The sequence below is a fragment of the Pyrus communis genome, chromosome 5 (assembly GCF_041283825.1).
Source record: "Pyrus communis isolate YQ-2024b chromosome 5, ASM4128382v1, whole genome shotgun sequence".
Lineage (NCBI taxonomy): Eukaryota > Viridiplantae > Streptophyta > Magnoliopsida > Rosales > Rosaceae > Pyrus > Pyrus communis.
In genome coordinates, this window is record NC_142569.1 from 170,528 (window position 1) to 184,186 (window position 13,659).

The 13,659-nt window shown below is 36.7% G+C and overlaps 1 protein-coding gene across 1 annotated transcript; it reads right to left on the reverse strand.

Annotated features, from left to right (window-relative positions):
- Window positions 1–50: 50 nt before the first annotated feature.
- On the reverse strand, window positions 51–12,973 carry LOC137725146 (sister chromatid cohesion protein PDS5 homolog A). The gene is made up of 34 exons (XM_068463735.2): window positions 12,619–12,973; window positions 11,287–11,490; window positions 11,002–11,183; window positions 10,354–10,480; window positions 10,037–10,255; window positions 9,716–9,932; window positions 9,482–9,627; window positions 9,241–9,386; window positions 8,492–8,641; window positions 8,323–8,371; window positions 8,051–8,242; window positions 6,959–7,141; window positions 6,459–6,613; window positions 6,253–6,379; window positions 6,000–6,149; window positions 5,845–5,904; window positions 5,490–5,626; window positions 5,255–5,372; window positions 4,967–5,101; window positions 4,677–4,876; window positions 4,347–4,503; window positions 4,097–4,243; window positions 3,605–3,685; window positions 3,062–3,499; window positions 2,838–2,984; window positions 2,630–2,737; window positions 2,424–2,503; window positions 2,172–2,223; window positions 1,981–2,067; window positions 1,817–1,854; window positions 1,600–1,662; window positions 1,356–1,504; window positions 715–1,139; window positions 51–594 (listed from the first exon to the last, which is right to left on the reverse strand). Exons 1-34 carry the CDS (start codon window positions 12,709–12,711, stop codon window positions 544–546), a joined length of 5,013 nt encoding a protein of 1,670 aa, XP_068319836.1. The 5' UTR covers window positions 12,712–12,973; the 3' UTR covers window positions 51–543.
- Between the last annotated feature and the right edge of the window lie 686 nt (window positions 12,974–13,659).

Sequence of the window (13,659 nt, forward strand, 5' to 3'; positions counted from 1 at the left end):
CTAATCCGAAAAACGAATCCAACATTCACATGAAACTCAACAAGAAGAAGAAAAAAAACAAAGCCCTCCAATTATCACTTCCATGGATGTTATTAGGATTCAAGCAAGAATTAACACACAAACACAACACACGATTATCCCCACGTATAAACTCTACTGTACATGTCGCGGCCATTCAAGCATAAATTGTGGTGGTAAACTAGCGTCAACTAGACTATACTCAGACTCGACTAGAGCCCATTCATCGCATGTCAAAATCTATCAGCTAACCATTACCAAGTCCCAGGTCTAGTACGTACAGTCGCTGCTGTCGCTAAAGATACCCAAAATGTTACAACCATTTAACACTTCTTCACCTACAGTCAGTGGGATATGCATATTATATGCCTACGCTGTCTTTTTTACATTCTACATCAATGCTGCCGGCCACCCTTCTTCATTCTTCATTCTTCTTTCACCACCCACGCCATACTGCAACGCCACAGATTACTCACAGCCTCGCAGCCAACCCAAGGTAAAAGTGGTACAAAATGGCTCCACCACTTATCGCACTCGCTTTGAACCTTTTTTCACTACTCGTTGCGTCCACTTGCCCTGCATCCATGGCACACAAGAAACAAGACGATTAAAACTAAGAATTTCACTTTAAAATGCCACTAACACAGCTTTAGCATTTTGCATATAAAAAAAAAAAGCAAGGCTGGAGGCCAGTACAAGAGGCTCATCATCAGAAAGTTCGTCATCTCCGGCATCAGAAAGACTTGAAGGCTCTACATGGGATTTCTCCTGTTTCAAGGGACTACCAGAAATATCATCTTTTTCTTGAGTCCTTTCAGAATCTGACGCATCTTCCTCGTTAACCCCTCTTGACCCTCCACTTAGTTCATCTGCTTCTTTCTCTTCTGAGTGTTGCATCTCCTCATTTCCATTTTCGGCATCTTGTGGGATACTGTCCATGTCTTCAGCAGGGATCCCTTCCGAACCAGTATTCTCTTCATCAGATTCCTCAGTATTATTTGGACTTTCTTCTGCATCTTTCAACCCTTGTCCTTCAGAAACAAACTTCACTTCCGTGTCAGATTCCCCCTCATCTGTCACGTTCTCGTCCACTTTTTCAGCATTCTCTTCTTCTGAACTACCTGCAAAAGAAATTGATTCAAGATTAGATACACAAACAAAACATGGAATCATTACGCAAACAAAACATGGATCAGCCATCATTACGTTTCATTACATGTCAGAATTCTTACAGGTCCACCCAGACCTTTGCACCAAACGTCATTGCCGTTACAGATAGGTATATCATATGTCACAAGCACTATGGCATCAAGATGAAAACTGATGAGAAATCTTACCTGAGTCGATTTCATCAATTTTAGATGTAAGGGCAGGCTCATCATTCGATACTTCAGAACTCTCTTTTTCCCTACTTCCCCAATGATTTCTTTTTGATACGCCCTTCTTCCCAGCCGAGTTTTTCTTTGGTGTTCTTTTCCTTTTAACTCTACAAAATCAGAGACCAATCACATTTACAATTTTCATTATTAAGAAAAAGAAAAAGTACCAGACAAATAAGCAAGGGATGCAAACTTCACTCACGTTTTAATTGGTTTTTTGTTCTCTCGCGAACCACCTGTGCGCTTATTCTTTTGACCAGGGGACCTGTAATAATAAAAGAGAAGAAAATGAGATGGCGTACCATAGACATCAATACCACTATCCCGTTCAAGGCTAACAAATATTCCCCAAAATCGTTAGGTGAATCACTTTGAAGAACATATAATCTACAGGCTTGCATCAGAAAGACCATACTTACACTTCTTTTGAAGGGGATTTATTTGACGAATTTAACTTCTGTAAATGAGGAAACATGTAATGTGTCAGAATTATGTCATGATGTGTTCCTTTACTGGAAATGTGAAGTAGAACTGCAGAACGCTATCAGCTAGAGGAGAGAATTCTGATCAAAACTTTTCACACCTTTGTGGGCTTGCGACCTTTGTCAATGAGCTCCCACCGTTCCTTTTCTAACCGTAGTACTTCTACATCTCCATCTTCATACAGTATCTTCCATATGACATAAACAAGTGAAAATTATTTGTAAATGTGCACATTTACAACAGGCTATCTATATATCCAAGAGATGATAAGGGAAAGAAAGTGCAGCTTACCACATGCTTCCTCTTTAACGTATCGAACGACTTCACTGTGCCTTCATAAAATCTGTAGATTTTAAAATAAGCCAAATAAGTATTTTAGTGCTTATTTATATTCTGGTTCTTATAAACTAGTTCATAATCATATAGTAGCAATGTAAGACGGAAATTAGAAATGAAAGGGACAGTTTTTGGGTATAATAATCAGCAAAAAGGAAAGCTTCAATCTGTATGTCTTGTCTGCAGATTATCTATTAGAGCACTCACCGCTTATCCATTGGCCACCAAACTTTTATTCTGCAACCAATCAAGTCTTCGACATCTTTTCCACTTTCCTTGAATTTGCACTACGGATGAAAATAGAAAACTGCATCAGTTCAGAAACAACATACTAATGATACCATAATGGAAGGTGCGCCAGTTTTAATGACATCACCACTGTGATGTTGGATATGAAGGTGTAAATCAACTACCTTTGCCAAACCAGAAATGCTCTTTCTTTTCCGCTTCTTGATGGATCCTGCAGGAGAGTTGAAATCACTATTTAGGTCTTCCTTGTCAGCCTCCAGCACATTAGGCTCCTGCAATAAAGGTAGAACATAAGTTTATTACAATGTTGAACAGCTAAAAGAACCATGATGTTATGCATTTTGAATAAAAAAAAGTTGGAAGAGAACTCACTTCATGGTCACTGGCTTCTCCAACTTCATTTGTCTCATCATTAAGACCATGGTCAGAGGCCCTGCCTTTACGTTGTGACGAGGAGGTAGCATTCTTCCGGAAGCATGAAACCAACAAATCTGACTCGGTGCCTTGAACCAGTTTTCTCTGCATAGACATTTAATTTTAGAGCTGTGGTGAATCCTAGCATTCATGTCGATGGATTGAAATGATAAAATTATTACATTGTCTACATCGTCTACTGAAGCACTTAGAGGAGACTTTGAAGTACTTCTAGGTGATCTGAAAGCACCATGAGCGGATGATGACCTCCTACGTTTAGGAATGGGGACAGACGTTGCCTCGGTAGATTTTCTTTTGTTTTCCTTTTCGTGCTTTAGATCCATTCTTGATTTCTTGCTTGGAAGATTTTCATGACCGTTGCTTGACACAAACTTAGAAGGCTTTTCCAAATTATCCAAATTTATATCCCTGACCATTTTCAATATATCAACACTATTTTCAGCATTCTCTGCATCAGCTGATGATGCCTTGTTCTTTTTTGCCTTTTTAGCCTTGGAATTTTGAGATCTTAAGCGCTTTATAATTCTTCCTAAAGGCACTTCACCTCCATCTCTTTCACCATCTTTCATAAGTTCATCTTCAGCAATCTCTGAAAGTCCCTATTGTGATGAAAGAAACGCATACAAGTTACTAAAAGATCAATGATACACCAAATATCACAGCATATTTCAAGAGTGCAAGTGTTCTTCAGTATTATAACATACCATCTCACTAGACTCTAACTTAAGAGATTCAAAGTGAGCCAGCACAGAGTCATCGGCCAACCACGTTTTCCCTTCACTGGCCTATCAAACACAAGCACTAAATTGGTATCATAAGAAATTGAGAATATGACCAAAATTAGCAAAATATTACAAGAAAAACTTGATGTTGGTTTAACTTTAACCCAAGTAGTTTAGCACAAAGCATTAGAATATCTTAAGCAGTCTGGCTCAATCACATATCATGGAGAGTGACTAATTCTTGAAAATAATTACGCTATTTTTCTTTGGAAGTCATGTTGTTTTGAGTTCTTAACTCTTGTACACAAGCAAGAAATCAGAATAGTCCACTTTCTAAGTCTAAAATGTGGGTTTAATCTCTCATTCCAGAAACTATAACCGCATGCTCAACACATAGGCAAGGCACCTGCTCTTGATCATTACATTACCTGCCTTATCCAGCAAGTGACTTAAAAAGGAAAAGGGATCCCTTACCATAGAGTCATCTCCTTCTTTCTTGTCATACTGTTTGTACAACATAGAAGGTAGAGGAACTGATGCAGGCAATCCTTGTAAATCATACTCCTTTGGGGATAAGCGCTTGGTAGCTGACAGCCCAAGGTCACAAATACCATGTGAATTCTGAAAATTTCAAAGTACCACATAAGTAAGCTTGAACAGGGGGAGGGACCGATGATTGAATATGCTCAGGAGAACCTGAATAAAGAAAACAGTATCAATCAACCTTTGACTTTGTTGCATCATATATATCTTCAGAGCACTTGATACTTTGAAAGATAGAGATTATAGCAGAAATATCCTCCTTTTCAATGTTGCTACTAGATTCTGACTTGACATCATCATCTCTATGCACCAACATAGACAGAAATAAGTGCAATTGCCTGTAAAATACAGAAAACGACAACTCAGTGAGAATGAGCATTAACAATAAAATAAATGCCAAGATACCATTTAACTACAGATATAGAATAATTCAGCCTCATTTTGTCAATCATTTCAGCTCTGATTTCATATAAAACATATCTATAAATTCATGTAAGAGGGAATATAATACCGGTATATCGGCTCAAATGCTTTCACATCCTTGCATTCATCAATATTAGGGCAAGAATGATGTGCAAGGGCATGAACCAAGTATGGGAGGATGTACTCCGGATAAGCAGTCAATGAATTGGCATCAGATTGCTGCATGGAGAGATGCCGCACCTTTGTTTGGTGATACATTTGAATAATGTCTGCGAGATTCTGTTTCTCCTGCCATTTAAACCAAAATACAAACTTCAGCCAATAAACACGCTAAAACAAGGATGATTACTCTGAATGAATAAATCCTAGTATCGATACCTCTTGAAACTCCACTGACTTTGATCCAGATGTGTTAAAAAAGAATGCACAAGCGTATTTTCCATCTAAAAGCCGGTCCTTCATGTATTGATGAACTTTGTTCAGGAAAATTTTCTTAGCTTGAGGGAAACTAATCTAGAAGACCAAAAACAATAAACAAATAAATAAAGACAAAAAAAGACATCTAGTTGCATGAATACGACAATTAAGTAATTGTATTAGGAAAAACATAACAAAAACAAAAAATACAGCAAGTAATACTGAAAAGATTAACCAGAAAAACTCCACCTCTGAAGTCTTCAAGGTTAAGTAGAAGATATCAACAGGTATCTTATGATTCCAGTGCTTGGACAGACGAAGAATCGCCTTTGCAGAAGCAAGCCTCAAATGAGCCTTGTCAACTGCACTGTAGATCACAAAAGCTTTACGTGAAATTTGACGCCGCATATTACAAACAACAAACTGAAGTAGATTGATCAACCTGATTCAACCATAACCAGAAAATGTACAATTTTGAACTTACCTTGTTTCTATGTCTTTTGATATTTCTCCACAAGAAAGTGTGTTTCTTAAGATTTCCAGCAGACCATCAATGCCAGAGCGAACATGAGCATCTTTGACAGGCAAATAACTTTTTACTAATGTCTTTATCCCGTATATCTACAATTCAAAAAAGAAAAAACCAAGAAAAATGAAAGAGTAACCCAATGTATAAGGAGCTTGCCAAAAGGTATTAAATCCAAAGAGTCACTGTATTACACTAATATATCCTGGAAAAGTTACCTAATTCCTTTTGGAGGATCAAAATGAACAAAGAAATTAAACCCACACAATTCTATACGATAAATAAAAATAAAAATCTCTCAAAATTGACCAACCTTTAGCAAACAAAGATCACTTTTGTCATCCCAGGATGCAATTTTATAGTCACCTGATTTCTGAAAAGTAAAGCATTCATACGCAAGAAAACAAATTATCATTGTGTCATAAAATTAAAGATATATCACAAGTTCAGTGAATTAGACAGGCATACATTATTGCACTTTAGGATCTTTTCAATTATAAACTCTTCAATTTCCTTCTCTCTAGTTTCAAAAACTGGCATTGCAGTCTGAGCTATACACCCCAGAGATTGTAGTACAGCAGGCAAATGTGTCCTCTCCTCCAGCATATCCACAAGCCTCTGCAAATTGAGAAATATCAACTTCCCATCTGCTAACATTATCATAATATTATACAATTTAAGAGGATCTAATTGTGCACATAAAGTAACACTAATCTTAAACCTTGTATAGAACAGAGAGTGATTTAAGTCCATCATCCTTTGTTATCGCTGCGAGGGCATGTACAGCATACTTTGCCTGTCTTCGACTGCCCTCCAAACACAACCTCTCCAATACAAGGTCTATGGAACTGCAACATAAATATAGGACAACAATCAGCAATATATACGAGGGGAATAGCATAATAGTTCAAATTCCAACAATTGGACCTTGATGACACTGCAAGATGCTCCCGGATGGTACCACCAGCCTTTGCTAAAATATTCAAAACCCCTTCTTTTATGGTTTCATCATCGTCTTTAAGCAAATTTACTAGTTCTTCTCCTGTCCCACTGAGTAGTAATGGACTAAAGCGTGCAAGAATCTGAAAATGCATTAGAAGAGAATTAGGATTTAGACTTGAAAATGCTCAAATAACATTAAATTTTGGGGGAATGAAACTGGAAACTCTTGCTAACTATAATATATGAGGCCAAAGATGATAACATTGTAAGAACCTCCAATCTCAAATGATAAAAAAATTTGACCCTGAGGTCCCTGACAGATAATATAATAATACAAGAAAGCAAAAGTATGCAGAAATATGGGACATAGTTGTTGATCCACAGACCAGGGGAAAAGTGTTGTTTACTAGCTTGAGCAGATAGTAATCAGAGCAAACATTTTACAGATTTGTCTACAAAAGCGATAGTAAGAATTGTATCCTTACCACCAAAATATTCATGCAAGATTGCACATATTTCATATCTGCGGTAGATTTGTGTACAAGAACCTCCAGAAGAATTTCCTTTACATGCTCTTTGTTGAAAAGTAGATAAGAACACTTCACTGAGAAAGTGCTAAGAAAATCATATAGTCGGTGTTTTTCACCTAGAATCCTAAGCAAATCATCCTGCAATTAAAAGAAGGTTTGCATGAATATCAATTTAAATACAACCTCAACATGCAGTTTCCATGTCCTAATACAAAATAAGAAAGCTGAGAGAAAATTAGGTTCAGAAATCATATCCTATACCAGGCTTTTTTTTTTTTGGAGACGAAATGATAGAATTTTATGAAAACAATAGAAGGAATTACAACAAATGGATAAGAAATCAAACAACTAGCAAAACTAGCTAGGACCTCTCAAGTAGGACTACTTTACAAGTAACTAAAGCTGAACCACATTCATTTTACGGCTGCTAAGACATCCATTCACTATATAAGAAAGAGAATAATCCCTGAACTCCCTGAACTCATTCGAAACTGATGCCCACAGGGCTGGCCAGTATCTTACCCTACCCCATAGTTCCTCTACTCCCACTCCCTAATAATCCTCACAGCCCCACAAAGCTTTAGCTTTCTTCCCCTTCCCTAAAGCCTTGGTGCTTAGAAGCTCGAAACAACCCTTTGCAATAAACCAACTTGCTCTAACCTCCTTGAACAATTTCCACTACAGCTGTATCAAGCAAGAACAATGGAGAAAAACTAGACGGGTCATAGAATCGTAAAGCTATGTGAAGGTGGGATATGATAGGAAGTTTAATGCATATAGGCAGCAAATTAGTTGTCTTTTTGTGTGTGTGTTTTGCCCTGTTGGAGGTGGGGGTATCAACTAGCTAAAGTTGTTGACGTAACAATTATATGTCCAATGTGGTGAGATTGACACCCATTATGTTGATGCAATGGCAGAATGAGAGTAAAGCATGAGGCATTTGATTTCAGATAGAGGTTGCCTTGCTAGTGCAAACCATTTTTGCCGCTTTTTATCGTTAAAGAACTTACTATAAAATATTACAATAGTGAGTGAGTTACTCCTTACCCGTAAGGTGCAAGCTTGCTGGGAGCCAGTGTTTGGATCAACAAGATTTGTTAAGATCTTCCAGATGTTAACGTCTTTCAGTTGATCAAGAAATTGAAAATTCTCTTCAGCCTTAACTGGGTCAGCAAACAACCGTGACATTATACGGAAGCAAAAGAGAATTTTTTTTTGGACCTCAGGAGCATCACCATCCTGCATTTGAATCACAACGAGTCACATTGCTTGGGACATCATATGACATTGCACAGTTCAAACTTGGAGTATTTGCTAACCTGATGCATCTGCTTAAGTGACAGATACTTCTGCATCTCTTGTTGTAACCTGCAATCCAAGAAGAAATCCCCTGAAAATCAGTTTACAAATCATCAAATACCAAGATCAAAAAGTTGAGGATTATTGAAAGTCGTAGCTTGGTATCCAATCCAAGCATTAACAACATACCTTTGCTTCTGCTCCAGAATCTTCTCAAGAGCCTTAACCTCAACTTTATCAAATCTTGAGAAGACCCTCACCCAATGTTTAACTTTATCTTTTACTGAAAAGTTAGTAGGGAACAGGGACTCGCAGAGAACATTTTCAATTGTATCAGATCTGCAAAATTGAAGTGCTCAACATTCAGACTCAAAAAGAAGGTAGCAAGTGGGAAAACCCCAAAATATAAAATACTATTAAAGCTATCACTCGACAATAAATCTAATGTGTTGGTCATCAATACAATCATGACCATTCACTGTAAACAATTTGAGTTTCTGCACTTGCAGTTGTCAGAACCTGAATCTCAACAACAAACATGATAGACTACCCATGCATAGTATTAGTAGATTACAACCTGTGTCAAGTGTCGATCTAGGAACCTTGGTTATTTTAAATAGGCAAATCATCACGTAGAAAAGTAGTTAATAGATCTTTAATCAAACCATTTGACAAACAAAAAAAGTCAGAGAGTGAATCAGAATTTTCTTATAACGCATTTTATTAATTAATATATTAAATAAATAAATAAAAATCTCACAACAAGGACGAACTAGATATACATCAAGATCTTGAACCTATCATTACTTGGTTCCTCCTATCACAATCTGCAACTGCTGTACAATGGAAACAGCAAAAGCCTATATATAACAAATATGTATATGACGTATTGGACTACGCAAACTTCCAATAAACAATTGAAACCCTGAAGGGCTTACCTGAAATCTTTGTCATAAAAACATCTCAGAATCTTCCCAGGAATCCAATCAAAATCACTGGATAGGAGTGGACCATCAGAGCACTTTGCGCAATAAACCCTGAATATCTCAGCTAACCTCTCCATGGTATACTTTTTAACAAGTAGCTGAGAAGGGGGAAATGAAGCATTATGAAAAATGGACAGGAAAAAAAAATTACTAAATGGACACAAATAAAGATAAGGGGGACAAGTGTATATACAGATTTATCTCGAAGGCGCTCTGCAACCAGTTTTATAGTTTCTAGTGGAATGGAACTAAGGGCATGACATGCCACATCATAAACTACAGCAACAACTTGCTTTCGTACTTTTTCTTCAAAGTCCAATAGCCGGTCACAGAGGGCAGCTAGAAAATGTTATTTCAGCCCACAATCAGCAGGTGAAAGATATGAAAGGATTTGACAGCATGCATCTAAATACTCCAAAGAACTTACAAATTATTTCGGAAGCTTCAGCTCTGAAAGGATTTGACAGCATACAGCTCTTGACATGTTGGAGGACCAACATGCGAACCTCCACAACTCTATCAGTCAACCTCTTCAAGAACTCTGAAAAGATTGGCTGAAAGGCTTCGAAGATGGTTGAGCCTGGCAGAGAGAATAGGTCTCCAACTAAACTAACCGCTTTTAAACGAGTTTCTAGCTGATCAGTCTGCAGATGTTCAAAATTTTCCTTTAAATTTGTTCATCCAACTAAAAATATCCATGTCATGTAGAATGAACAGCTGAAATGTCAGACATTGGATTAGTATATACCAGTAACTCTCCTGTCAGGTATGGGACAACTCCTGATAAGATTTGGGGAGCACAACGATATACATCATAGATGACTTCATGGTAATCAATCTGATGATTCTCAGACTTGTTGTCTCCTGACATTGATGATATAAGAAATTGTTTAATGCCAGATTCAAGCTTTCCTGTGCACTGTTCTATAACATTCATGGCAAGCCTCCTAGCAGCCACAGTGATATCCTAGTATTTGAATTTCACAAGGTCAGCACACATTGTAACTTGACCCAGAAAAACTATAAACTTAATTCCACAGACCAGAAAATAGAGAAGATTCTTACACTTCTATTACGACCTAATATAGACAATACAATAAACAAAAGATCATCTCGCAATTCCTCGCTCTCTTCTAAGAGCACAACCATGATTGTTTGCATCGATGACAAAACAGTTTCTTGGTGATCATCTCTGCATATGTGACAAATTTCAAAACAGTAATTATTAAATTGAAGCAGAAACTATTCCTTCAATAATAAACATTTAGAAAGAAGAAAGAAACGCAGTCAACCAATTAACAGCAACCCAACCACCCCTTCCCGGGGCACTTTTAAGTTTTAGCAGATAACATGTGTTGCTACTAGTTGTATCCCATGTTAACTTTCTATTTGAAGGATTCACATTTTATGCGATTAAGGTTCTCTTGTTTCAAGTATTGCATCTTTGTTCTATCATTATAGGAAAGCTAATTTTGAAACTAACTAACCAATTGATGCCCATTATCAGACTGATCTATAGACATTATCTTGGAAATATATAGCAACATAGATTATAGAGTTCCAGTAACTTAATCAAAGTAAATTAACTCATGAAACATAGTGAAAAGAAAGGAACACCTTAGAGAGATGATCATATGCTTTGAAGGATATGATAACAAGATATTCCTCAAAGTTCAAACTCATATACATATAATTACAAGAAACAAAACAAACCTGGCAACTGCAAAAAATGTACTGAACATTTCATTCACCAGACCATCACATTCGAGGTCCAACATTACAACACATGACCTATATTTGGCAAGAGTCTCCAAAATGAGTACTCTTCTACCAAATGACGGACCACTTGTATCTTTCAATCCACTAAAAGTTCCCACAATCAAGTGAAATATATCCTGCAAAGATATTCGGAACAATCAGGTGAGACTGAGAGTACACATTGACAAAATGAAAACGCAGTATATCCTTAAACCAGCTGACTTAATAAAATAAATGCACCTTTAGTACTTCATCACTATAAGGAGCTTCAGGTGCAGTAATCCGAGTTATCTCACAAATACAAGTTGCAACTAGAAGCTTGACGTCTCTATCTTGATGCTTCAACAGTTCTGGCTTGACAATTGCATTAAGTAAAGGCTGCATTGACTCCAACGTAGACGCTGGAGGTGATTGATCCAAGTCCGAAAGACATGATGCAGCTTGCTGCAAGTTGGAAGAAAATAATCAATAATAATAGCATCTTAAATTCAACCTAAATTTACATGCAAATTACACAAGTCACACAATTATATGCATCCACTTTACTGATTATCAGAAGAATGTTTAGAGTATCGTTTAAAACTGAAAAATTGCAACAGACATTAATTAGTGGAACAATGGGTTAACAGAAAAGATGAAATCATAAAGATCTGTTCTTATCATCACGAGAAAATATAAAATAACATTGAAATTTCCATGATTCTTATAGTCATTTTGCAATTCAGAATAACAAACCTATATTTCTATTCCACTACTGGCTATAAACAAATTAAAATTCTTATAGTCATTAGGTCACTGAAATATTTATCACATAGAATGGGTACAAAATGCTTTCACATTTGGACTGATAGTTGGCACATTGCAAAACAACTAGCAAAAATGTTTTTTTGCCATCAGATGTGCTTAAATTTAACAAATCATGAGAATAATTGAACTTCAATGTCAAGTCATGTACTTTTTCCCAGTTATCAAGAAAATCTAGAATCTTTCCCCGTGTAAATCTGGAGCAGTCTCACAAGTGAACATAATACTTGGAATCCCGATTTTGTTTCTTCCACTCACTTCTTTCGCATCTAAATACCACAGACATAACTAGCCACCACTAAAGCCACACAGCCCGAGGGCATGAATATTAACCCTAAATCAGAGAAATTGTCCCCCAAACTTGTTCAAATTTAAGAAAATCAAAACTTCTAAACAGAGAAAGTTCACTGAACACTCGGTCGAATCCCTAAAATCCAAAAAAGAAGTGTAATTTGAAATCTTAAGGCTAACTATGTTTAATCTCCTCACCAAAACCCTAATTGAACTAGTTAATTTATATGCTGTAGCCGAGAATTTCAATCTCGACGAAGAAATTACCATGGAGAAAAAGTGAAGGGAACTCAAAATTTCTAATACTAGCTTTCGCTTTCTTTTCACCTGTTTCGTAGCAACCAAACAGAAAATAACTAAAATAACTAAACGTTACCGAGCGTCAATTTCCACGAAACAGGAGAAGTTTTTGAGTAATAATTCCGAAGGAGAAGAAAAATTGGGTACACAAAATAAGGAATTAGAGAAATGCAAAACCTTTAAGAGCTTGACGAGAGCGTCTTTGGAAGAATGAGGGGTCTCGAGCTTCGATCCCACCTCCTTGAGCAGCTGCTCGAGCTTTTGGGCCATCTCTTCGTGGGAGGGGGCAAACGCTGTCGTTTCAGGGCAGTGAGACCTCCCTCATGGAGTCGATAAGGGTGAGAATCAAGGTAGTGGAGGAAGAGGAGCTTCTTGTTTGTCTGTCTATTTTTTCTGGGCCGTGACTCACTGAGTGTGCCCGAGTTTGTTTCTCTCTCTCAAGTCTCGGGGGGTTGGCCCTTTCGAACAACGATGCGAAATGAACTGCGAATGTAAGAGAAATTTTTTGACTTCGCAAGTTCTGCCCCTACCCCTTTATATATTAACAACTCTTATTATAGATGGCACATTTCCTTTATTGCCGCTATATTTTAGTTATTTCCCAGTCATGTCCCTGTTGACCACATTTCTCCATTTTTTTAGTTGGCAAACACCGTTTTTTGTTTTTCTCTTTTTTTTTAAAAAAATAATAATACTAGAGAAAATAAATTTTTACACTAAATTTTGTATATCAAATGAGGTGGATGTTGATGATTGAATTATTAGTTAAATATTAATTAACGTACTTATTTTTTATTAATGACATGTTATTTAGTTTACAAATTTAGTTTGAAATTTTAATTTCTCTAACTTTAACCATTTTTAGTATCATATTGTTAGTTGAGCTTGTTCCATTCTGAAACCTTTTGGACGACCCTAGGAAATATTGCACTAAAATGCACACCTCTCGTGGCGGGCCAAGTCCCAGTTTTGATTGCTTGGACATTTTCTGAAAGGAAAAAAGGAAAGTTTTCAAAAATAGTTGACTTACTCAAAAATTTTATTACAACGATGTATTTACAAGAAATTGAAAAATAATTTAATATCTTACTTAATATCTACAAGGGCTATAACTTAACATTTTTTTACTTGTAAGTAGAAGATGAATATAACTCATAGTAAACTTTAAATAAGACAGGTACCCTAGATCACTGTTGCAAGAACAATCGTTATGTGCAT

Coding starts and splice junctions, on each gene's coding strand:
- LOC137725146 (XM_068463735.2), bottom strand. CDS start 12,711: ATGGCCCAAAAGCTCGAGCAGCTGCTCAAGGAGGTGGGATCGAAGCTC. Junction 8,642..9,240: donor TTTTATGACAAAGATTTCAG/GTAAGCCCTTCA, acceptor TCAATTTTGCAG/ATCTGATACAATTGAAAATG. Junction 8,243..8,322: donor CACTTAAGCAGATGCATCAG/GTTAGCAAATAC, acceptor ATTCAAATGCAG/GATGGTGATGCTCCTGAGGT.